The sequence below is a fragment of the Centropristis striata genome, chromosome 24, assembly GCF_030273125.1.
Source record: "Centropristis striata isolate RG_2023a ecotype Rhode Island chromosome 24, C.striata_1.0, whole genome shotgun sequence".
NCBI classification, from domain to species: domain Eukaryota; kingdom Metazoa; phylum Chordata; class Actinopteri; order Perciformes; family Serranidae; genus Centropristis; species Centropristis striata.
This window is the reverse complement of record NC_081540.1, coordinates 9,144,655-9,169,740: the sequence shown is the minus strand read 5'-3', so window position 1 is coordinate 9,169,740 and position 25,086 is coordinate 9,144,655. Positions and strand designations below refer to the sequence as shown.

Here is a 25,086-nt window from a genome sequence, read left to right as displayed (position 1 = left end):
TTTTATGGTGGCCTATGGCAAATTTCGTTGCAGTACAACAGTTAGCCATTGGGGCCTTTCTTTTAATACATCCTGGTATTTCTTAAATTCTGAATTTACTACATATCTTATTATCCGTAACAGTGGCAGGTAAAGCTTATGTGTATCACTGTCATATCAAACATATCCTTCCCAGAAATATAGTTAATATAATGTAGTAGTTGGGATAACTACACCTGTACTTGCTTCAAAAGCTTTTGTTTAACTGGTTATTACATGCTGTAGTGCAATAATGTATTTTTTTTTTATTCTAACTTCCTACACTTTCTTTGCAAAGCTCTGCGTGACTCATTAATACAGCGTGAAGACATTTGTTATGACTTTTCAGCAGCAGGACTTGATTCCTCAGTAAGACTCTTGGTAAGCTGCAGGGGAAGCCCGTTCAACTCTGATATACACTGCAAAGCTCTGCACTGGATCTCAGCCAACGATTATGGCCTGCCTACCTATCAACTTCTCCGACAGCTTCTTGGCTCTCACCAAAAAAACTCTTAATCTATCCTTGAAACCCAGAAACCATTACCCGACTGAAACTGTGGGCTTTACCATTTCAGAAGCATTGGACGTATATTTCTTTGTCTTGTGCTCTCTGTTAAGCCGTCAGTGTTCTCTGAAGATAAAGACAGTGGTATTCCGGCCTGCACACATGGCTTCACTGCTCTGCCACATATCATATAATAAGACCAGCTCTCTGCCCCTGAGGATCTTCACAGAACAAATCCAGACACAGAACATCTTATCCTCCCAAATATCTCCTGGGGTCGAGATGAAAACCTCAGAAAATCCTGTGTCGTTTATGAACTTTTGACCTTTTTTTAATCCTCACAACTGTTTGGTTCACTGTCACATTAGCAGAGTTTAAGAAAGTGAAAGTTGCCTCTTGGATTTATCTGTTGTTCTTCTACCTAAAGTTACCATCTAGATGTATAATATCATAGCACAGGAAATGACCCGAGAGCCGCCTGAGGTTTGGATGCTCAACATCCACTTTGGCAAAGCAATTTTCAGGTTCAAAGGCAAGCCAGCTCACATCAAGATGTTGCAGTGAGTCTTTTACAGCAGAGGGGAGAAACTTTTGAGTCTTACCTTATAGCCTTATAGCTGTCAATCCAAGTTTATAGTGAAAAATGACCTTCATACATTTGTGTGTGTGTGTAGCTGTGGAAGTTTGCGAGGAAGTTGGTTCGGAGTGTCAAAAATATAGTTTATAGAGAAAAGACTGAAAGGAACAAATGCTTGGAAGTGGATCTATAGAGAGGGGATCACACTGATTAGATGAATGTTTTGGCAGTGATCTTGTATTATGAGCGGTAAGGAAGCAACTATGAGATGTAATATAAAGAGAAGTGATTGGATGAAGAGCCACAGAGGAATTATTTAAAGTATTTCATGAGTGCTAGAGCCAGGTGGCCTTTCTGGTTGAATTTAAACTCCAGCATCGTCAATAATTATAGGAACAACATTTGCTTAATCAGCTCAGGTCATTAGAAAAATGTTATTTGTTAATTGGAAATGCACATTTTAGATTTTCTTTTCCTAATTTTTGGAAATGTAGCGTAACTGTATCCCAAATCGGACATCGTTCGGCTAAGATTCTATCAAAATTTCACATTAAGTAGTAATATAAATGATCATGTTATGCTTCCAATTAATTAAATGGTGTGAAACTAAAGTCTAATTACTTATCTTTCGAACCATATATCGATTTAACCGTGTACATTAACCTCGGGTTTACCAGAGTTGACAAAAAGACGCTAACACCGGTGAATTAGCTGTATGCTAACTGTATCCCACATCGGACACTTGGATCTCCTCGCTGTAAAACAATGAGGGCTGGTGAGTTTTTCGGGGGAAATTGGATGTTTCTGGGTAAGCCAAATAAATATCAACGTTATCAATCATCGTTATCAACACACCCGGGCTGTACTCCTGTCCTTCAAAATAAAATGCGGTACAGTAAAAATACAGATGTACTTTCAAGATCGTCGCCCAAGCGTTCTTACTGCTTTTTCTCATCATATCTACTTCAGTATTGTAAATGGACATGTAAATCTCCATGTACATAAATCAAATTTCACACATAGATTGTTATCCATCCATCCATTTTCCTCCGCTTATCCGGGGCCGGGTCGCGGGGGCAGCAGGCTAAGCAGGATGTCCCTCTCCCAGCCACAACGTCCAGCTCCTCCTGGGGGACCCCGAGGCGTTCCCAGGCCAGGAGAGAGATATAATCCCTCCACGTGTTCTGGGTCTTCCCCGGGGCTTCCTACCAGTTGGACGTGCCCGGAATATGTATAAATGAATTATACCTACACTGGTGGTGGTGACCTTTTTTCGAAATGACCCTGAAAATATCGGAAAGTGCAGCATTGCAGATGTGTTCGATCAGAGATACAGTAAAGAACGGTGTCTGATTTGAGATACAGTCTCATTACCTTTTGAAAATTGTGCTACATTTTGGTGGTGTATAGAAGTGCAGGGCTGAATTGGTGGAGTACTTGTGTAATGATCACTCTCATATTCCCATATGTTGAAACCCAAACCGAATAATATAATCAATTTACTCTCACTTAGCTATAGATTCATCATGTTGTCATGTGATATTGAGTCAGACATCACAGCATACATTACATCTAACACACCTTATTATTCATTTATGAGCACAAGTCTAATCTATATTCTTTTTAATGGCAAACAGCTTCTTGTTTGATCAGATTTCAGCCCAGATGAACCTTCTATAAGGTCATTGGTTTATTATTAAATAATCATGTTCTGCTGCTATTAAATACAAGTGGTGAGATTAGAATAGTCATCCTTAGGCATTCTTTAATTAATACAAATTAGAGATAATGATTATGATTATAAGAAATTATAGTTATTCCTACTTTTGCTGCAGACTTCACAAGTTTCCCATAGCCGTCTCTGACATCCAGTGTTCTAAACAATAAGCAGCTCTGGTAATATTTAATTGGCCTTTTTAAAAAATCAGATTTTAATGCTTGTTCCAGAGAAATCGCAGAGCTATTTAAAAGAAAATAAGAATAGATGAGATTCTCATTTAAACCTAATCATCTAATTAGCATAATCACTTTGCCATACAATAATTAGCTGTATTCAATAACTATCAAAATGTCCCTGGGGGGACTTTTAGCTCGACATAATCCCCTGTCAGCTCATGGTTCATCAGGCCATAATGCCTGTACAGGGAATGTGTAGAAATGATCTGAAGTCATTCATTTTCTGTAAGAGGCAGCAAAGAGAAACCAGAGAAAAACAAGTCACAGAAAGAAAAAAATGAAACTTTATTTGTTTTTATACTTACCAACACTTTGAAATGAAAACCTATGTATTTACTCACAACTAATATAGATCTGCACATTGCAAATAAATCAATCAAAAATAGTTACGAAGTTCTATCACTTTTTTCCCCCAAACTGCAATACACACAAACAAAAGCTGAAAAAAAATAAATCATGTCTAGTCATTCTTTTTTTCCTGCTGTTGCCACATGGAAAGTGAATAAAATAATTTAAAAAAGCGTTTTTTTAAACAAGCTACACAGCTTTTCTGCATCTATGCTAATAATAACTGAATAAATAATTGCACATTGCACCCTATTATTGCATTAGTTGCAGTTTGTTTCAAAGTCGTAGTATACTCAGGCATATACACAAATGTAAATACAGTTTTCAAACACTGAGTAACACATGAATATTGATGTTATTGAAATCACACTGCCATAATGATCAAATTCATATTACACAACAAGATCTTTGTCAAATGCACGCACCAACTGTGCTAATAAGCATTAGCAATCCTTGTTTTCCATTTTTTTTAATGCTTATCTATGTGTACTAATTTGAGGCAAACTTTTCAATGGTACACATGCACTGATAACAGTTGTATAAAAGCCATAATACCCTTGAGGATGTTCTTTACTGGTACAGTACTGTTGGGAAAGAATGCCCTCTTAGGTATTAGCTAAGCTAACTGCTCTAAAAAGCAAGTTTGCCCCAAAAAACATAATTTCATTGTATTCATTTGACAAACATTCCCATTGAAGAACAAGCTATGACAAAATAAAAATAAACACAAATTCATAATTTCAATGCTAGCACGACTACTTGAGTTCACATCAAAATGTAAGAATTATTGCAGAATAATCATTGACTATGCATGGTTCAGTATAGTGATACAGCATTTGTCCATTTACATAATCACATGTATGTCTTCAAAGCGCTTAAGACCCAAAGTTACAAAAAAGTTTGACATATTGGAAAATATGCTTATTTGTGGAGTTAAATGAGCGGATTAATGTCCGACTCGTGTCTGTACGCTAATATGAAGCTAATGCTAGAAGGTGGCTAGCTTAGCATAATGACTATAAGTGGGGGTAGCAGCTAGGCTATCTCTGTTCAAAAAAACAATGACCTATTTCTGTTTTAACAAATCTGCCTAGCAGCGCCTCAAAAACTCACTAATTAAAAATTAAGATGCTACATGTTGTTTAATTTGTCCAGAAATGGTGTTGTTTAGTTACTGGTCTGGACAACACACTTACTGAAGCTCTGTCCATACCAAGACATGTCCAGGTTTTTGACATCCAGAATTTTATCATATTTTAAACCTCCACATAGCCGTTGAGTAACTCTCTTGGCAGGTAATAGCTCTCCGCTAAATGTGAAGCTACACATAAGAGACGGCTTACTTGGCTTAGTTTAAATAGTACGAAAACGAAGGGATACTGCTAGCCTGACTCATTAAACAAACAAGATCAAATGTTAATTAGTAAGATTTAAGTGCTGGTTAAGTGATTTATTTGTCTAAACAAAGCTAGGTTAGTCAGTGGTTAACAGTGGTAGGTTCATATTTAGCATACAGACATGAAACGGGCATCAATTCTAATCTAACTCATGACAAGAAAATGAATATGCATATTTCCTAGAATGTCAACCTTTTCCTTTAAGCTCATCATAGGCTATTGGAATAAAACAGAAGTAGTGGTTTGTATGAAGAAATTGAGACACTGAAAATGCAGTGTTGCTGTGTTGGACTGTAGATAATGTGATTCGACAATAACATTCAACAGCTGTTTGTATTGTGTCAAAACTTAATTGAGCTCAGCTGATCGGAAAAGATGCTGTCCAATAGTACGTAGAGCATCCTCATGAGTAGAACCCACATGGGATGGTTGAAATACTGAATCATACCAAATATCATCCACACCTCCCTCTCAAATTAAATACAATACAACAAAACTAACTTAGCTTAAGTTTCATGATTAACAAACAGAAAGTCATATGTGCATCACCACACCATAAATAAATACATGCTGGTTTTTACTGAAAACCAGTGAAGCAGGAATTGTCATCCAACCTGTCCTTTTTCAAATAAAAACAATTAAGTTGCTGACATAGTCGTGACAATAAAAAGACATTCAAACCGAAAGCGTCAAATCAACCGTATGACAACAAAAAGACAAGATGAACAATCTTGAAAAAGAGACTGAGTGGTCACGTCCGCCCAGGCCCCGTGGGTTCCCCCCAATGAACCCCTGAACATTCCTTGGCCCAAAAAATACCATTCGCTTCGTCCAAACGTTTAGGCCTATTCGCCGGAAAGAGTCGGCTTCTTTCCCTTATTTTTCACTCTCTTAATGGCTTTCACACAAAAAAATTCCAAAGGGAAGGAAGCCGAAAAAGTTTGGACGCAACACTTGGCTTTTAAGTCCAACTAATTCCTCCCACATCAGAGGCAGTCCAGAGTAAAGTGTTGAGTAGTCTATTGCATGAGCGCCGCGTAGTCGACTAATGTGCTAAATCACAAAAGTCCTTGTACAAAACAAATACAGTATAATAATAAGTTAGTAAACAATCATTTTAATTTTTCAGTTAGTGTTTTAGCCACTGATTTTTCACTAATTCCCATTCATGCATCTATATACTAATAATCGGTGTTGATAGAAGGAGGCTATGTCGGGAAGTTTTTCATTTGGGCAGGGAGTAGGACTAGACGTGAATGGCCAAAAATGCTGAAAAAGTTTGCGGAGAAGAACGGGAACACAAATATATAATAATAACCTTTGAAGGAACACGTACACTGAACAGGCTTACTCAAATACACAACAATTGACATTGAACACATGCAATATAAGCAATAATGTAAATATAGGAAATGAACATGAGAAGGGAGGCTCTAGGAGTGATACCATTGGCTTAAAAGGGTCATGTGATGCAGCAAAGAGTCATGGGTAGAGATTGGATTTAGACAAAGATGCAAATTAGGACAAAAGTAGAACAGTCCAATTTTTTTTCCTTTTAAAATATATTATCAAAATTTGATAATTTGGCTACATCCCACCACACACTCTGCCGATAGCATCACTGCGCAGCTGTAATATGCAAATAACTACGTTCTACAAAAATTCTCAATCTTTTACAAGTTTATACTTTTAAATGATGTTCTATTACGCAGCACTGACAGAGAGAAAGAGAAAGAAATAGAGAGAAAAAGAAGAAAGATTAACACAAGTTGTTCCTAATAAACATTCAACATGCTTCAACAGTTCTCTAAAAAACCTAATCAACAGAGAATTTCTTTTTTGTAATTCTTTTTTTTTTTTTGTTAATTTAATTTGGCTCTCTGAAATTAAAATGAGCGCCCAACCCTCACTGACGTATTAGCAACTTTCAACCAGGGCGGGAAGGCGGTCAGGGTTTTCGGAGAGCCAGAGCCAGAGTCCGAAGGGCTTCATCAGGGTTGTCTGCGGTAGTCAGTCATTGGAAAGGGCCAAACGGAGGAGCCAGGCAGGGATCTCAGGATGTGGTCATAGAAGATGGGTCATTCCACATGGCCGCCACGTCTCTGAACCTGTAGAAAGACAATAAATTTGGTGCCATGACAATAATCCGATGGTTCCTTGATCTGAAATAGTCCCATTGGACCACAAGCTCAATAGTCCAACAAGCTATTACGCTGAAAACAAACACCAAGAGAATGAAGTCATCAAACCTTGGTGGTGACAGTAACTTGTCTAAGTCTTTATCCTCATCAATATGTGTTTCCCCTTTCCTGACCTTACCTTAATCTCAACCTGTGTTCTACAATGCTTAGCCTGGCCCCACTCTTATCGTTACATCAACCAGTTATCTCTGCAATGCCTAACCATGACCCAAGCCTTAACCCTCTGGAGTCCAAGAAAGCGCCGGAGATTGCAGAGATTTTTCAAATTTTGCAGTGTGCGTTTCAACATTTTAAATGCAATCTTTTGTGTTTACTGTTTTTTTGTAATTTTTTTTGTTTTTATCTGGGGTTTTTTCAGTTATTTTGTTTTTTGTTAATTTTAGTTTTTTGTGTGTTTTTTGTTAAAAAAAAAAAAGAAGTGTTTTTTGTGTTTTTAGTTTCCAGTAAGTCAAAATGACAAAAATAATAATCAGGTGAGGTTGTGCTGAAAAAGATGATACCAGCATGGCATGGTAATCATTATTTAAGTTGAAAAAGAGTTGAAACCAACAAAATAGCCCCAAACTCCAAAGGGTTAACCCCAAACACAGAGGGGGGCACTGTAGAAAACACCATTCTCATGGGAGGGAAAGACATCAACATCATTGTCAAGTCTCGATGGCGTAATATGGCATTTACTTTTGGTCCAATGGGACTTTTGTTGAACTATTGGGGTTTCAGGAATAATGGACCGTTGGAACATTGGGCAGTCCCCATAATTTCACTTTGCCCCAAAATAAAGGCAAATATAAAGTGTGTTTTGTTGTGTTTCCTGAATTCTGGAGAAGTCACCTAGCTTTTCCCCTTGTTGGATCCATTTGATCACTTCACAACAGACTTCAAAAGCCAATGGGTTCTCACCTTGCATTGATGAGGTACTGGGCCAGGCTGATGTTGGCGGGGGTCCCTGTGATGGTGATCTGGCGCTCCGATGACCCTTCCATGGCGTTAGCAATTTTGATCTGCGCCCCAGACATCTGACGGATCTCGTTGATTTTGGTTCCCTGGCGTCCGATTATGCAGCCTATTAGCTGGGAAGAAAATGGGGACAGGTCTTAGGATGGCCAGAAAAAAACAAGGATACACACATTCTTTTATCTGAAGCTACATTTGACTAGATTTGCTGTCATTGTCAGCATTCCAAGTGTAGCTTTAATATTTTCTATTTTGGTCCAACAAGTCTTTTCCATTAAGGACATTCATTTAACAAAGCCAACCGCCTTTGGCTGTACTATATCTCTGCTGTGAAGACCGAGATCTGATCTGCTGTCAGATTGTATCGCTAGAGGCTTCAACAAGAAGCCATGTTAAAAGATAATAAACTGGGTTTTTGACATTGTGGTCCAACAACATTTGTTTGAATGAAATTGTGCTTTGATGGCAGTTTTTTCTTGACATTGTCATTCTTTCTTTCTGTTTCATGCAGATATTTTGGGAATTTAATTTATAATTCAGCTAATCAATTAAGAATTCATCATTCTAATCTCTCAGTAAATGGGCTTAAATATTCAAGAGAGAGTTAGGGAATGTGATTGCAATGTCACATTGATCTTTATGGATTTTCTGAAAAGAAAGCTGACATAATGTTGGATAAAAGTGTTTTACTTTTCGGTGGAGTATATTGGAAGTGGCAGAGACAAATCGGCACAAAGTGGCCACAAATGATAGAAAACTGCTGAATACGTGTGACAGTTTCTGCAGTAGTGTCGACATTGTTGTCTTGTGGAGACGGAGGCAGTCAAGCCTGTTATCATTTAAAAATGGATGACCTGCCAGTTTTTTGGGGAAAAAAGGAAACAAATGACAGAAAAAGCACTCACAAGCAGACAAATGTACTCACATCATTGGGAATGGTGAGTTCATGAGTACTGGCCTGGTTACTGGCATCCAGACCTGCTGCTGAACACAGAAAGCAGATAGAAAGAGAGGAGGGAAGGAAGAGGACATAAAATAGAGTTTGGCACATGGAGGGAGTGACCAGTATTGATGAACTGCTGTCCTGGACTGTTTCTCATTCCTTGGCTATTGACCAGTAGCATTTCTGTGTCACTGGGAAGTCTGGCTCAGCCCTGAGCAGAGCCTTCAAACACTGTATAAAACACCTATCACCTGACACTGTTAATTATACTCTTCAGTCTAAGACAATTAAATCATTAACCCTTTATCAGGCAAAGAACTATAGTTGGTAACTGCAGGTAATATTTCGAGGAAAAAGTTGCAAATTTACTAGATTAAAGTGGCAAATCTACAAGAAAAAAAGTTGCAGATTTAAGAGATTTAGAGGTGGCAAATCTGCGCAAAAGTCGCAGATTTATGCGAAAAAACTGGAAAAAAACAACTTTTTTCTCCCAGATTCACCACTTTAACCCTTAATAGGGCACTCATTGAAATACTTGCAAATTCCAAATTTCAACCCTAGAGAATATTGGAGGATATTACATACAGCCAGAATGTGTAAACAAAAAAAAACCATACGGAAATAATATTTTGAGAAAAAAGTTTACGAGATTAAAGCGGCAAATCTACGAGAAAAAAATGCGCAGATTTAAAGTGGTGAATCTGGGAGAAAAAAGTTGCTTTTTCCCACTTTTTTCTTGTAAATCTGCAACTTTTTTCTTGTAGATTTGCCACTTTAATCTAGTAAATTTGCAACTTTTTTCTCGAAATATTACCTGAAGTTACCAAATATAGTTCTTTGCCTGATGAAGGGTTAAAAAGGATACTAAGGGAAAACCAAAGAACAAAAGAAACCTCAACATCAACAAGAGCAGACCACCAGCAGGCCATGTCAATGGCAGTGCACCACAGAGACCATTAGGAGGAGAACGACAAGAAGAAGAAAAAGAGTAAGGACAGAGACAGGAAGAGAAAGAGAAAAAAGGAGGTAGAGAATGTATTTGTCTCTACAGGTAAAAACGAGAGAAGGAGCTTTGGTAAAGAGGGTCGTTGTGTAGGTGGGTACGTACCGGGGAAGGCAGGGGTGGTCTGTCCGAGGGGGGTAAAGGGGGTTTGCTGCATAGCCAACTGGTGGAGCTTGCTCAACTGCTGAGGGGGGGAGGAGGAGGACAGCAGAGCTATGAGGTCATCGTTAAAAAAACACACTCACGAACACACACACAAGCGCACACACACACACACAATCTCACAGACACACATACACACACACACAGGTCTGTCCGAAAATGCTACAAGTGTAGAGAGAGGATCTGAGGAGAAGTAGCAACACAGACAGGTGAAGGAGACAGAACGAAAGAGAGAGAGAGAAGAAGAGAAGAAGAAGCTCATAGAGGACTTGGCCTGGTGCCATGGAGAGATGGTGGTGAATAAAATGTTTGCTGAAATTGGATTTTGGACTCGGAAAGTTGAAAGAACCTCGACAACCCTGACCTCAAAATTCAAGATGAACTGACCGATATACTGTTTATTAGAACTTCTGTCTTATTTGTGTCTTGTTTGGTCAGTAGTACACACAGCACTGTCTTAATTCTCTCTGTGGACACACTGAAAAAAATATTTTTTGGCCCTGTAATTATTATTTCAATCATCTATATAAATACTACAAAGAAATGCGAATTCAGTGCTTTTACTTTAAAATAGCAGTTTTTCATGTAGTGCATTACTTAGTGATTGTTTGTTATTATGTGTCCTCAGTTTTATATGTAAATTGAATCATTCGTTCCAAGTAATATTCACTAAACCAGTTCATTGACTTAATTGGTTGATATTTCCAAGTAAAATGTAATTGAGGGACATCAGTGAAGCTGCAATTTACTTGTGTATTTTCATTAAAAAAAAAAGTGGTTCTATCAAATAAATATTACTTAGAAACAGCCTGAGTAAAGATTACAAACACTTTGTGTGTGGAAAAACTTGCCTAGCTTTTTTTAAAAGTAAATGTCACTCCAATTTTTTTCAGTGCATGTTGCAATTGCATAATGCATTTTTATCAGCTGGTATTGTTTGCAATGGCTAAAAATGGCTAATCTAGCTAGAACTCGTATCTTTATTGATTTTCAGACTTGGACTGCAAAGCATCTCGTTAGAACTCTTTTTCTAGAGTATTGAGGTATCTTGTATCACTCGAGTATCATTCAGGTCTCTAGAGTATTGCAGGAATGAGTACTAAAACCTGAAAATGTTAGCATTTTTGCAGTTCCAGTATCTTCGCCTTCGAGTCCATGGGTTTTTAAGTGGGTTTATGGCAAGGCGCCTGATATAAAGTCTGTGGGATTTTAATGCTTTGTTCTACAACATAAAGTTTATCAGTAAATCCACCGGTAGATTCCTTCATCAGCTTTGTGGTGGTGACAGTTAAGGCAGATCAGGCAGTGCTGTAGTTCATTAATAACTTCTTACACCTGGCAATTGCGTTTTAAAGTTTGAAAATCAGTGGTGAAGATGATCTTGCTGAATAAAATGGCAATATCAAAAGTATCAAACTTTTATTTAAGGCAATAGTTCGAAAACCAATGGAAAATCCCATTAGCTTTATCTTGAAAAGACTAGCGTGATGCTAACTTAAGTCATCCAAGCAGGATAGGCTGTGATTGGACAATAACTGATTGTGGGAGGGGTTTAGAGAATGGTCAACTGCCCATGTGAGCAAATTTGTGTTTGATTATAGATTCACTAACTCAGAATCAGTGTATCAAAGATGCATTATAACATTGCTTTATTAGTGTCCGCTTCTGTACATTAGTTCACATTTGAAGACTTTATTCTGAATCTAATTAAGGTATGATCAAGTCTTTCGTTTTTGGTGATTTGTCGCATTGTGAGTTGACAACAGGGAGTTTTTAATTCACACACTCTGTTTTCCAAGGCAACTCCATTATCTTAAATCAGCCACCAAAGCAGCCTTTTACTGCTACTTGAGTCATTGTTTTATTCCGGTTTGTCCTCCGGTACTGATTGTGAATGAAGCATTTCTGTTGACTGACATTTAAGTCTTGAATGTCAAAACGTTTAAAGAAAAGTTTTCAAAATGCCTCCACTTCCTGCTGCATTACTTTAAGGCTGTAACATTCTCATAGAGCACCTATTCCAAGCAGTTCATCGTTGTATAATACTGAAATAAAGTGAAACCACCAGCCACCAGGCCAAGCCCCATGAGGTTTAATGCCAAACAAAGGGCAGGGAGGCAAGAGTCAGAATAGTTAGAAGATATAGGAATTACATATCAGAAAAAAAGCTGTATTAATATTAACAATTAATATTAATATGGGTGGAAAGAGAGTAAAGAGCCTGCGACTGCAGCGAGACGGGATTATGGAGAGTGCAGTGGTGACTGCCTCGTGGGGTTAGCACTCACATCTGGATGTGGGATGGCGTACTGTCCTTGAATGGTATAAGCCTGCAAACATGAGGAGAAGAGCTTATTGTTATCTTGTTACATCACCAAAACAAGCACACAAAAATATCATGTGATTGCCTAAAAAACAGCATATACTGTATTAAATTTAATACTTTGACGAGGTAAAACTACTCATTCTACAATAAAATTACATAATGGCAAAATATAATTCAAGTAAAATAAAAAATGTGACATTTCTACAACACAAGCACTCTACTATGGAAGAGGATTAGGGCGACATAGGAGAAAAAAATCATTTCATTTGAGAAAAAAATGGCGAGAATAAAGTTGAAATTAAAATATTGACAAAATACGTATATATTATATATTTTAATACAGTAAAAAATATATAAGACTATTGTTTTCTTCAATTTCTTGTTATTTAATGCCTGGTAGAACTAAAGGTAATGTACCTTTTATTGATCATAACCAAAATCATTATCAAGAAAACCATGGAAAGTGGCTAGATATCAGCTCTTAAATTAAACTCTTATCAGCTATTTTTGTTGTTATCATTATATTTGTCCAAACAAATGTACCTTTAGTTGTACCAGACATTAAAAACAAGAAATTAATATTTTTTTCCATGACTGTATGTCTAAGAAATTCACATAAATTACATAAAAGCAGAATTTCCCCAAAACAATAGTTATGGTAGCCTGCTACCAAGAACAGCTCATTTATGTGTCGGGGCATTTTAGTTCTACTACTCCTTTAAATATTGTATTTAATGCTAATTTATAACATTTATGAAAATCAGGTTGTAGCTTGCAGTCTGCATAACTGTCAGCTCCTCTCAAAACAATGTTACTGATAACTTAGTGACACAAATCTGTGAATATCTTATCGAAAACAAAAAGTTTACTTTATTCTCGTCATTACGACTTTTTTCTCGAAATCGTATTTCAGCTTAATTCTTGTCATCTCGACTTTATTCTCGTAATTCCGATTTTTTCCTCGAAATCGTATTTCAACTTTATTCTCGTCATCTCGACTTTATTCTCGTAATTCCGAATTTTTTCCTTGAAATCTTATTTCAACTTTATTCTCATAATTCCGAATTTTTTCCTCGAAATCGTATTTCAGCTTTATTCTCGTCATCTCGACTTTTTTTCTAGAGCTGCATAATGAAAAATAAAAATCCACATTTCATTATTATTTTCTCCTCCTTGGCCCCAGTCCTCCTCCACACTCTATAGACTCATATGCTCAGCTATATTTTTAGCCATAGAACAAGAAGGTCATGCACTATAGACTCCCTGTCATGTTCTCCTACTATGCATCAATCAGATCCAGTTGAACTAAATCAATACGGGACAACTCAGACAGTGGGGAGGTGGCGGGGAACATGTGGGAGAAACCAGAGGAGTGGCCCTGAGAGGAGTAATGTGACTTGACCTATTGGTCGTGTGGTTTATAGGGGCCACCGAGGTCAGAACTGAGCTAAATTTCATTTTATCAGCTGAGACAGAGACCAGAGGTGGATTGTCACCAGGAAAAACACCATGTCAAGTCTCTGGACGGGGTCAGGAGAGTGAAAATCTATCTAAAATGAATATCGTGTCGAGTTTTAGGTATCATTTTTGCTTCATCCATGATAAAAAAAACTACAATATAAATCCGAATCAGTAATTTAAAACCCATTTTATAGACTTGCTTTTATGTCACGCTTTCTATTTTCTATTTCTTTTTACTTCTTCACTTTTCACTCCTTTTATTTTCTGTCTATCTGAGAATGTCTTGTGATTGTTCCTCTGTCTTTTATTGTTTTTCTTTTAATGTAAGAATTGTTTTTAGCTTTATGGCATCATTGTAATTAACTGCTCTCTGTCGAAGCACTTTGTAAGCTGCTGTTTTTAAGAGGTGCTATATAAATAAAGTTATTATTGTTATTATTATTATAGAATATATTGAATGTTTTACTGGCTAACGGAAAACTCTGCTGTTAATTGATGGAAGATTGAGATTACCAGTTTAGTTGTAATTATTAATATATTCTAAGTCACTGGTTAGAGCTAAAAGGCAACAATAATTATACTACTGGTAGTAAAATACAGGATTGAAGCAATTATTTAACCTTTTAAAAAAAGATGAAAAGGTAAAATTAAGTAATCTAGCAACAATGATCTCTTTTCAACTTGTGATTTCTGAGGTTTTGCTGATTTTATGTGTCTTACCTGAAAGTAAAATGAATATTTTGTGTATTTTAGGTCATTTACAAATGATATTCACAACCTTAAAGCTACTTAAGGGAAACTGCATATTATAGAATCTCTTGTCTCAAAAGCAGCTGATATTGATAAGAAATTCAATGTTTCAGTCATTTTTCTTTTAGCCAAAAATGCTAAATATCAATTTGTTTAAGCATTTCAAATATAAATAAAACATATTTTCGTTTTTTTTCTTAGTATTTTGTTCTGTTGGCCTACGAAGCAATAAGAAAATTGTGATCTACTGACTATTTTTTAGACCATAATATAAGTTGATTTGGCATATTAAATGTGCTGCACATGACATTCATATCATTAAGGTAATGTTTGGATTTTATTGATGCTACTTCTCTTATTAATACTCCTTATCAGGTTGGTTCTTTATTGATGCTCTCCAGTGGTGGAATGTAATTAGTACATTTACTCAAACACTGTACTTAAGTATCATTTTGAGGTACTTGTACTCCACTTGAGTATTTCCATTTTATGTAACTTTATACTTCTACTTCCCTACATTTTGAGGCAAATATTGTACTTTTTGCTTTTTAGCTGGCAACTTTAGTTACTTTTCATGTCAATATTTAACATAAACATGATCAATTTAAAGTAATTAAACCTCATAACAGTATATTATATTATATAAGTACTTTAAATGAGCCATATCTGGACAAGAGTAAAATGCTGCTTACATAAATGAATCAATAATAATAATCCAACTATATTGGATTATATAAAACAATCCGAGTGGGTCGGTTCTGCATAACAAGTACATTTACTTTTGATACTTTAAGTGCATTTTGATGCTGATACTTTAAAAAGTTAGTAGTAAGTTTTGAATGCAGGACTTTAACTTGTAGTGAAGTCATTTCACAGTGTTGTATAAGTACTTTTACTTAAGTAAGGGATCTGAATACTTTTTCATTCACATCCAGGCCACTAGGTGCCACTACTGAGTTTTAGCTGGCCTTATTTAGCCTGCTGTCCACACACCTGCTTCCTTTCAGCCTCATGGTTACCTGTTTCTCTCCCACCTGGCTCAGTTTTGACATTCTGTTTGTTGAAGTTAATTGACCTCTGCTTTAGTGTCCAGACTTAAGTTTAACATGAATGTTAGTCCAGAGCAGCTTTCCTGCCACAATCAAGGCTGTTTCTGTGTTGGTGAGTTTGCTAGCATGATGACAGTTGAATCAGAAAATTATGAATTTCAGAAAGCCTTTCACAAGTTATTTAAGCCTTGCCTGGTTGGATTGATTTAGTGCTTTACAGTGGTGGAATGTAACAAAATACATTTACTCAAGTACTGTACTTAAGTATCATTCTGATGTACTTGTACTTTACTTGACTATTTCCATTTTATGTAACTTATACTTCACTACATTTTGAGACAAATATTGTACTTTTTACTTCACTACATTTTGGTGACAGCTTTAGTTACTTTCAGGTTGAGATTTAACATAAAAATCATGATACATTTAAAGTGATTTGACATTTAAAAAAAAATTAAACCTCATAACATGATATATAGTGGTTTAAATGAGCCCTGCAACACTGCTAACACAAATGCACCAATAATAATAATAATAATAATAATAATCCAATTATATATTTAGAATATATAAAACAGGCTGAATGGGTTAATTCTGCATAACAAGTACTTTTACTTTTGATATTTTATTTTGATGCTGATACTTTTGTACTTTTACTTCAGTAAGTTTTGAATGCAGGACTTTTACTTGTACTGTAGTAATTTCACAGTGTTGTATTAGTCCTTTTATTTAAGTGACAGATCTGAATACATTTTCCACCACTGGTCATGTTTAGTACTTTTACTTTTGATATTTTAAGTGCATTTTTCCCTGATAACACTTAAAAACTTCAATAATATTTTCAATACTGGACTTTTACCCGTAACATTTTCACGATTGCTAATTTTTAACTATTGCTACTTTTACTTAAGTAAAGAATCTGAGTATTAACACTGCTAGTATGGACTTTTACAGAACTTTAGAACTTTTACTTGTAGTGGAGTAATTTTACAGTGTGGTATTAGTACTTTTACTTAAGAGGTCTGAATACTACTTTCACCACTGGTGCTGTCTTGTATTTAGGCTAAAATTATTTTGTTTCAACTTCAAAATTCTGCATATAAACTAACGTTTTCTTGCTCGTTCAGGATTATCATGGAGTCTCAGGAAAGAGGAACCACCTTCGTTCTCATTAACTAATTGGTGAGTTTTCCAATTCTGTGTTCAATGTAATTTATCCCAGTCCTGGTCGGAGTGGCTGCAGGAGACAGTGAGGGCACAGTAAACAGCAGTGATGGGTTCATGCTCATCAGGGACGGGTCAGGGGGAGTGAGGGAGGGAGGAAAAGTGAGTAAAACCTGGTGCGACACTAACAGGCAGTGGCTGGTGCTGCAGTAAGAGGCTGAGGTTGGCTGTGGACGCCCCCAGTGGGTCTGCTCTTACCTGGCCACCTGAAAAAATGACAGGGGTGGAGGCAGGCTTTGGGCGGTAGGGGATGGTGGCACCTTTCGGTGGGGACTGAGGAGAGCAAAGGGGGAGAGAGTGGGGGGAAGAAGAAGAAGGGGTGAGATGTGGAGAGAGTGTTAGAACAGAAAGAAAGAAACAGGAAGAGAGAAAGAAAGAAAAGAAGTTGCATAAAGTGAAACCGAGAGGGACAGTGCCTTAGGGAAGACAACCTGTGACAATCACACAAAAGTGCTCTTCACTGTGTGTTCATGCTGACAGAGAATGTCCAAATCGTGGTTCAGTGCACAACTAAACTTGGATTTACCTGGAACATCACTTTCAACTGGATAATGATGACTCTACATACTGCGTTTGCTTTAAATATCTTTTAAAGAAGTCCACGTTCTAGAGACTTACAGTCATGTCACATATGTCCTAGTATCCATGGCTGGTGCCATCATGAAGGCCCAATGGAGAACTGGCTGTGCAGATAGCTCGAATTAATGGTGCAAGAAACAGAGAAACAACTACAGAGCGTGTAGCCCTTTCATCCAAAGCATTATGACCTGTGTGTTGAGGAGAGTCAGCTGGGGTAACAAACAGTTTTGGCTTGACATTTACCTAGGGCTGGGTGATATATTCATATAAAAAAGTCAATATATTTTTAAATATGATATGGAATTAGACCATATTGCATATATGGATATAGTTCAAATTTTTTTTATTTCTTTATATATAAATGCTGCCCTTGCTAGAATTTGTCATATTTTGTTCTTTTGTAATGTTTGTCATTCTTTTCTCATAAAAATATATTTATTTCAGAAAAAGATTGGCCTATTTTCTTTCATAGGCTTTTTTTGAATCTAAGATATTTTTTTATTTAAATGTGCACTTTATGGAGCTTTGATTTAAAAAAAAAAAAAAAAAAAAAAAAAAAAGGAAAAAAAAAAGCTATTCCTGTTGTTACTGTTACTGAATTTATGTTCACTTAAATAAACAGTTTCAATAAAACTACTTGTGACATGTCATATTTGGCTTTGACTTTGACTGAAACTTTGCGAAAAAAATATCGGGATATGTATATTGTATATCGATATTCAGCCTAAATATATCGGGATATGACTTTTGGTCCATATCGCCCAGCCCTACATTTACCTGCAAACTAGTATTAATAGTTTCTGCTTTGTTCATTATCGTAGCTAGTAAAATGTGTTTGCAGCAATACAATGAAGCTTTTCATACATTGAAAACACACACAAAACAATCAAATGCATCAGTTATGAACTTATATTAGCAGTAGACAACACAGAAATGTGTATTTTATTATCAGAAAGCACTTCATTCATAAAACTTTGAGGTGTATTGTTGTATAAGTTATCATCAGTCTACTTTTTGTGATATTTATAGTGGCCTTTATTGTAAATGCCGTCTAAAGGATGAAAAATGACAAAAGTATCAATAATTACTCAGACATTTTGAAATACATAGAGAAATAAATAATTAATACAGAAATTAAAATCAAGGTAAGGACCTCCTTCCTCATTAATATACAGACACAGAAATGCATAAATGAACAAAAATGTACATTTTTTTTTATGTCTAGTTTAATTATCAACATTTCTTTATACATTCATGTATTTCCATTTTTTTGTTTTTATTTCCTTGTTTTTCCATGTTTTATTTATTTATTTACTAATTTAATTTATATAAATCAAATTGTAAACTGATTTATTTGCTTCTTTATTAATTTCAGGTTTTTTTCATGTATTTATTTACACATATATTTTTTTTTCCTGTATGTGTTTTTTACATTTATATTTTGTTTCTGCATTTATTTTTTTCCTGTATAATTTAATTTCTCTATTCATTTAGTTATTGATACTTAAGTCATTTTCATCCTACATAGTAGCAGACTCATAATTAAAAAAGTAAATTATTGACTGCCTTCTTTATTAAATAAATGTGATCTTTAGCTACTGTATCTTCCCTATCAGACATTTTAATGACAACATTTGTGCTGTGTAAATCATGTTTTTCCTGTATTTCCCCCCCTTCCCTACTGTACCTCCAGCATCACCACACATATCTGTTTGACACACTGGATGATGGCTTCTGGGGCCCCTGAGATCGTCACTGCTCTCTCGGTGGAGTTGGGGAGCATATCTCCTGCAACCTGGACCTGCGCTCCTGTGGACTGAAGGTAAGAGGAATATTTATTACGTCTGAATTAATGTGAGGATATATACATGAAGCAGTGTGGGCAGGCAAGACAAAAGCTGGGTAATGTTGACCCTTTATCAGGCAAAGAACTATTTGGTAACTTCAGGTAATATTTCGAGAAAAAAGTTGCAAATTTACTAGGTCAAAGTGACAAATCTGCAAAAAAAGAGTTGTAGATTTAAGACATTTGAAGTGGCAAATCTGTGCGAAAAAAGTCGCAGATTTACGAGAAAAAGTGGGGAAAAAAGCAACTTTTTTTCTCCCAGATACACCACTTTAATAGAAGACAAAGATGTAAAATCATAGCAGACAGCAGGCAAATGAACAAGTGATATTTATCATTTAAAAAAAATGAATAAAAGAATATAGTACTGCAAAAGTTTTGGTTGGGTGTGAAAAAGTGCTGTGAAATATGAATGCTTTCAAAAATAGAAATGATTTATTTTTAGCAATTAACAAAATGCAAAGTGAGTGAACAGAAGAACAATCTAAATCAAATCAATATTTTTGACTTGACTGTATAAACGTACTGTATATTTAAAAATATACATAAAATAAACAAAGAATAGACTAAGTAAATCTGGATACAATAACACAATAAATAGATGGAAGCAATATAGACAATAAAACCGCAAAAAGATGATAAATATATGAGATTTACAGTGTTTCATCCACTGTGAAAAAAAAAAAAACTATTGTTTTTACAGTAAAAAAACGGCAGCTGTGGTTGCCAGAAGTTTACCGTAATATATACAGTAGAACTTTTTTTTAATATTACGGTAAATAGATATTGGCATTGTTGATTTCAGATTAAGATTTCCATTTTATTCCATTTTATTATATTTTATTATTTTTATTACCGTATAAATACGTTTTTCCATCAAAAGAAACACTGTTCTGCCATATAATTAACAAGAAAATACTTTATAAATGCCGCATAAATTAAATATTTAAACATTAAATATTACAGTATATTTTGTTAGACATATGGTGTTTAGAACATTTAGCAGAATTTTTTTTTTTTTTAACAAAGATAAATGCAAAAATTACAGTGATGGCTTGTGTATATATATATATATATATTACAGTATATTTTTGTTACACACATGGTGCCAGTGTATTTTACAGTGGAGTAAAAAAAACAGTAAAAAAAACTGTTTTGCTAATATATACATTTACGGTGTTTCATTGTTACTGAAACTGAATGAACCATTTATTATTTTACGGTCTTTTACTGTCATGGTTTAGCAGTAGTAAAATATACAGACATTTTTCTTTTTGTGTGTCCTGGTTGGCAAAATCCCTCCAAACTGACGCATTTCCTCTAAAATATGATCAAATCTTAATTCATAATGCATTTATGGAGATAAGTTGTGGAGATGAAGACTTCAGGACTCTACCTCTCTCATTTCTTTGATTTTGGAGCCTCCTTTGCCAATGAGCGAGCCACACTGGCTGGCCGGGACGACGAGCCTCAGGGTGACAGGGGGTTTACTGGTGGCTGGACTGTTGCTCATAGAGTTGATTATATCCTGCGGGGGAGGAAAGACGCGGTTATCACACAAATTCATCAGTCGTGTGCAGTAGACAGGGTTGTAAAATTGCGGGAGTTTTCAGAATCGTAAACTTTTCTGGGAATTAAGGGGAATATAGGGGAATAAACCAGGATTTACAGAACCTAAATATAGTTGGGGAACATATATTTTAGCATAATCTTGACTAAAACAACCAGATTTCATGCAAGTACACTTGAATATCTGCTGTTCCTCAATCATATGCACTCAGCACACTGCTTACAGCATGGCTACGGAGGCCACACCCCCTACTGATGCCCCCTACGGAGACCACGCCCCATAGTGAGGCCACGCCCCCAATGACACGCGCCCCTTATGGAGGCCACGCCCCCCCACTTCCACTGTGCATTCCTCAAATCAAATAGTCTTGTCATTATATAGTTCACGATACAACAAAATTGATTTTCGTGATGCCATCACATGTTCAATTCTACCTTTAACATGTTACAAGTTTAACATTTTGAATGGGACTTTTGGGGATTTTTTGAGTCATTTTATATACTTTTAGAATGGGTCAGGTTGGATGAGTAATATTAAACTCATTGCTCATTAACTCATAAAAGTTTTTTAATACAGAATCTAGGATTTTAGAATCTGAGACTTTTATTAACCTTTTGATGCACAACATGGGTCACATTCATTCCCCTTGTTTAATGCTGCTGTGTGTTTCTGTGCTCTATCTTTTGATATCAACTTATTTTATGATTGGATATTCCAAGTATTCTTTAAATATCTTGTTTTTGATAAAAACAGATCATTATTTCCACTTTGCCTTTCATACTTTATGAAGAAAAAAAGTTTTTGTAGTATTACATAGCTAACTTCTTGGCTAAGTAGCTTGCTAAGCTAACTACTTAGCCAAGAAGTTAGCTAAGTAGTTAGCTTTACAAGCTACTTAACTAAAAAATGGATATGGTTCATTTTTCACCCATGTTGTGCATTAGAAGAGTAGTGACACAAAATGGGATTTTATTAAAAATGAATAAAGGAAAACATAAAATTAAGATTTATGATGATCAAAACAAACCAATTGAGGAAAACCTGGAATACTGAATGATGAAAATAATTTATTGCAAAGATATAGAACATAAATACCCTGTCGGGTCCCTTTAGACCCATGTTGTGCATCAAAGGGTTAATAAATCCTATGATAATCTGAAATATATCAGTTTATGTGCACATCTGGAAACTCCTATCTGTTGTACCCTTATCTTCCCCATCCAAACTGGCACATACACACTCCTTCCCAGCTCAGGTTCATGTGTGGTGTTTTGGAGGCTCTTTGGTTTGGTCCAGCCGGAAGCGCGCTGATACAACATCCAAATCAAAAAACAGTACTGGCCCACTTTCAAAGGGTGCTGCAAGGTTAGATCAGCACATTTCTGTCCTACATAACAGGGCCAAGCCTGCTTTGTATTCCATCTGGAAACGAGTCAGTAGAGACACTGAAGCAGACCGTCGGAGGGATGTAACTAAGTATGTTTACTCAAGTATTGTGCTTCAGTTCAAATCGCAGGTATTTTTCTTTTGATGCCACATTATACTTCTACTTCATGATATTTACTTTATGGCTTTAGTTACTTTACACATTAAGATTAAGATTCCCTTATTAGTCCCACAGTGGGGAAATTCAAACTCTGCATTTAACTAGGGCTAGGCGTTATATACGTTATACCAATATATTTTAGAATTTTCTCTGCTGCTCATAGTCTTTGGCTCAAGCCCGCCCCCTGCGCATGTACGTAGGCTTCTCCCACGCACAACAACGCAAAAACATGGCCGACACGGTGCCAGTTGATAAAGAGCAAGAGCTAGTTCCCGAGAAAAAAAAACAATGGTTCTGTAATTTGGATGTATTTTCGGATTGCAGATGAAGAGCAACACGATGTTGTTTGCAAAACATGCTGCAATGAAATTGCTCCAAAGTTGGAAAGTTTTTAATTTGATAAAGCCATTTGGCCCAAAAATACCAGGATATGGGTTTTGGTCGATATTGCCCAGCCCTACATTTTACCCATCCTTACTTACACACCAGTGAACACAACATGAAAGGAGCATTGGGCAGCAAATATGCGCCCGGGGAGCTGTGTGGGGGAGTTAGGTGCCTTGCTCAAAGGCACTTCAGTCCTTGACTGTCAGGTCATTGGGTGTCATTATTTGTTTTTGGGTTTTTTTTTACAAACCAAACAATTACTCCACTCAATTAACAATGAAAATAATCACCAGATAATTCCATAAGAAAATAATCACAAGTTAATAGTTAAAAGTGAGCTCCACCTCAACTACCTAAATGAGATAAATCATGCTTTATACGACGCTGTGTTAGGGCAAAATATGAAAAAAATTAAATAAAATACGGATCCGTGGGAGGGTGGTAATACCAGGATCCATATATTTTTTTTCATACTAGCTCCAATATGCCGTTGTAGCTTTTACATTAACGCATAAGCAATAAAAATTAGATTATATAATATCCAGTGCTGTATGTGTCAGTACAGTGTGCTACTCGTCGTGTTTTTATGATGAAAGTTATACCTCCTCGAACTTGTAGGCGATCATGGCAAAGGCCTTGAAAATAGCATCTGTTGGCCCTGTGATGGTGACTATCCGCTCAGGGCAGTTCCCCTCTGAGATGTTGATACGGGCACCACTCTGTAAGCCAAAAATAAATTATTATAATCCCAGAAAAACAAATAAATTGTGTAGAAAAATAATGTACTATATACAGAAAGGTTTTCCTTACATCTTCGCGCATTTTCTTCACCGTTTCTCCTTTCTGGAAGCAAAAGAAACAGTATTTAGATGTATTTCCCACATCTGTTATGATGCTTTACATGCTCTGCTTGTTGTGGCTGTGATAAATACCTTTCCTATGATGCTTCCCACCTCCTGAGGAAACAAACAAACATGGTTTATTTGTGCCAAAAGGGTCCTTAACCCGTTATCAGGCAAAGAACCATATTTGGTAACTTGAGCTACAGTAAATCATACAAGATTCAAGCTTTCCTTTATTGTCATTGTATTAAAAAAAGTATACAACTAAATTTACGTGTGCTTCTCATATATAAGGTGCTTTAAAAAAGACATTCAGACATTACACATATGTAATAAGTAGTCTAAAAAGATAATAAATAGTTTAAAGGTAAAAGATAAAGTGGAGATGTATGCAGATGATGTGTTATTGTCTATTTAGGGTTGCTGTGGGAAAGAGACTATAATAAATATAATAATAATGACTCAATTGACCTCGATTTGCAATATAAAAATGAAACATTTTGCAAAAAGTCTTGTAATATCCTCCAAAAACACTTCAGGGTTGACATTTTCAATTTCCAGGAGTGCCCTATAAAGGGTTAAATTGGTCTATTTTCTTCTGACAGATAATTAAAATGAAAAATTAGTGTTTCCGTACCTTGCCGTGCATCAGCAGCCTGATTGTGAGGGTCACATTCAGTCCGCCTTCTGATTGGACCTTGATGGGCTCCATGTCGGGATTGGATGTGAAGGAAGGGGCGTGGTCACAGTGAGAGAGGAGTTCAAGGGCCAGAGCGAGTGTGATGGTGGAGTCAGCCAACGGGTCACCTGACAGATAAAAGATAGAGAAACAAATGCTCAGATTAGGCTGCTTTTTTATTTTTCTCTTGTGTGTCCTCGCTGGACAGGAAGTGACTCTGAGGCACTTTTAGTGAATTATATTGCACATTAGTAATGAAAGTATAGTGTGGTACTTTATTCTGATAGTTTGGTGTTAATCCTCTGGGGTCTATGATAACGTGGCTTTTTTTTTTAAAGCACCGTAACAAAAAAAACGAGGTCACGTGGAGCGCTGCTGTCGACTTCAATCCAAATTACAGACTTGAAACTTTCTCCAGTTTTTTGTTTGACGTTCCAAGGTCACGTAAAACCAAAGATATGATCGTTTTAATTTGATAGTACAACAATACAAGTGTAAAAGTAGGATTGGACGAGGCAGGCATGGCATTCTGTCAAAATGGAAAAAAGGGCTCTAATCATCTAACACTGTTCCTATAAATAAATATGTTTTTATGGTCACTTTTTGCGTATAGTTTTATTATATTTGAATTTTACCATTTATATGTTCATATTTGCAACCTATGTCTACATTTTTCAGGTCTGAAACAGTTCATTGAGCATATTTGTGGTTTTTATTGTCATAAATAGTATCATTTTATTTCAGATTTCATGATTTTTTGTAT

At 36.1% G+C, this 25,086-nt stretch overlaps 2 protein-coding genes across 7 annotated transcripts in view; one reads left to right on the top strand and one right to left on the bottom strand.

The window, feature by feature from the left end:
• The window catches only part of LOC131962731 (fibronectin type III domain-containing protein 4-like), a 138,428-nt gene that overhangs the window by 28,032 nt on the left and 85,310 nt on the right, over positions 1-25,086 (top strand). The window contains exons 1-3 of one of the 2 annotated variants that reach the window (XM_059327775.1): positions 15,618-15,762; positions 16,778-16,832; positions 19,147-19,275. The gene's annotated coding sequence lies outside the window, so the exon portion shown is untranslated. Of the gene's footprint in view, positions 1-15,617; positions 15,763-16,777; positions 16,833-19,146; positions 19,276-25,086 lie in introns of those variants that run through there. The other variant, XM_059327776.1, reaches the window with a different exon arrangement.
• Positions 7,719-24,356, bottom strand: LOC131962729 (poly(rC)-binding protein 3-like). 5 transcript variants are annotated; one of them, XM_059327767.1, is made up of 11 exons: positions 24,282-24,356; positions 23,735-23,758; positions 23,613-23,645; positions 23,405-23,521; positions 20,696-20,827; positions 19,141-19,269; positions 17,004-17,147; positions 12,353-12,394; positions 9,989-10,086; positions 8,882-8,975; positions 7,719-8,072 (listed from the first exon to the last, which is right to left on the bottom strand). In XM_059327767.1, exons 1-11 carry the CDS (start codon positions 24,354-24,356, stop codon positions 7,899-7,901), a joined length of 1,062 nt encoding a protein of 353 aa, XP_059183750.1. In that variant the 3' UTR covers positions 7,719-7,898. The 5 variants fall into 5 exon arrangements, with proteins under 5 accessions (XP_059183750.1, XP_059183751.1, XP_059183752.1 ...); XM_059327768.1 differs by having other exon boundaries at positions 9,989-10,083; XM_059327769.1 differs by having other exon boundaries at positions 8,882-8,934; positions 10,008-10,083.

What these genes read in the sequence shown, in the direction of transcription:
- LOC131962729 (XM_059327767.1), bottom strand. Translation starts at nt 24,356, where the DNA reads ATGGAGCCCATCAAGGTCCAATCAGAAGGCGGACTGAATGTGACCCTC. An exon ending in GGCTGCTGATGCACGGCAAG is followed by an intron (nt 23,759 to 24,281) that starts GTACGGAAACAC and finishes TTGTTTCCTCAG; the next exon opens with GAGGTGGGAAGCATCATAGG. An exon ending in TGAAGAAAATGCGCGAAGAT is followed by an intron (nt 23,522 to 23,612) that starts GTAAGGAAAACC and finishes TTTGGCTTACAG; the next exon opens with AGTGGTGCCCGTATCAACAT.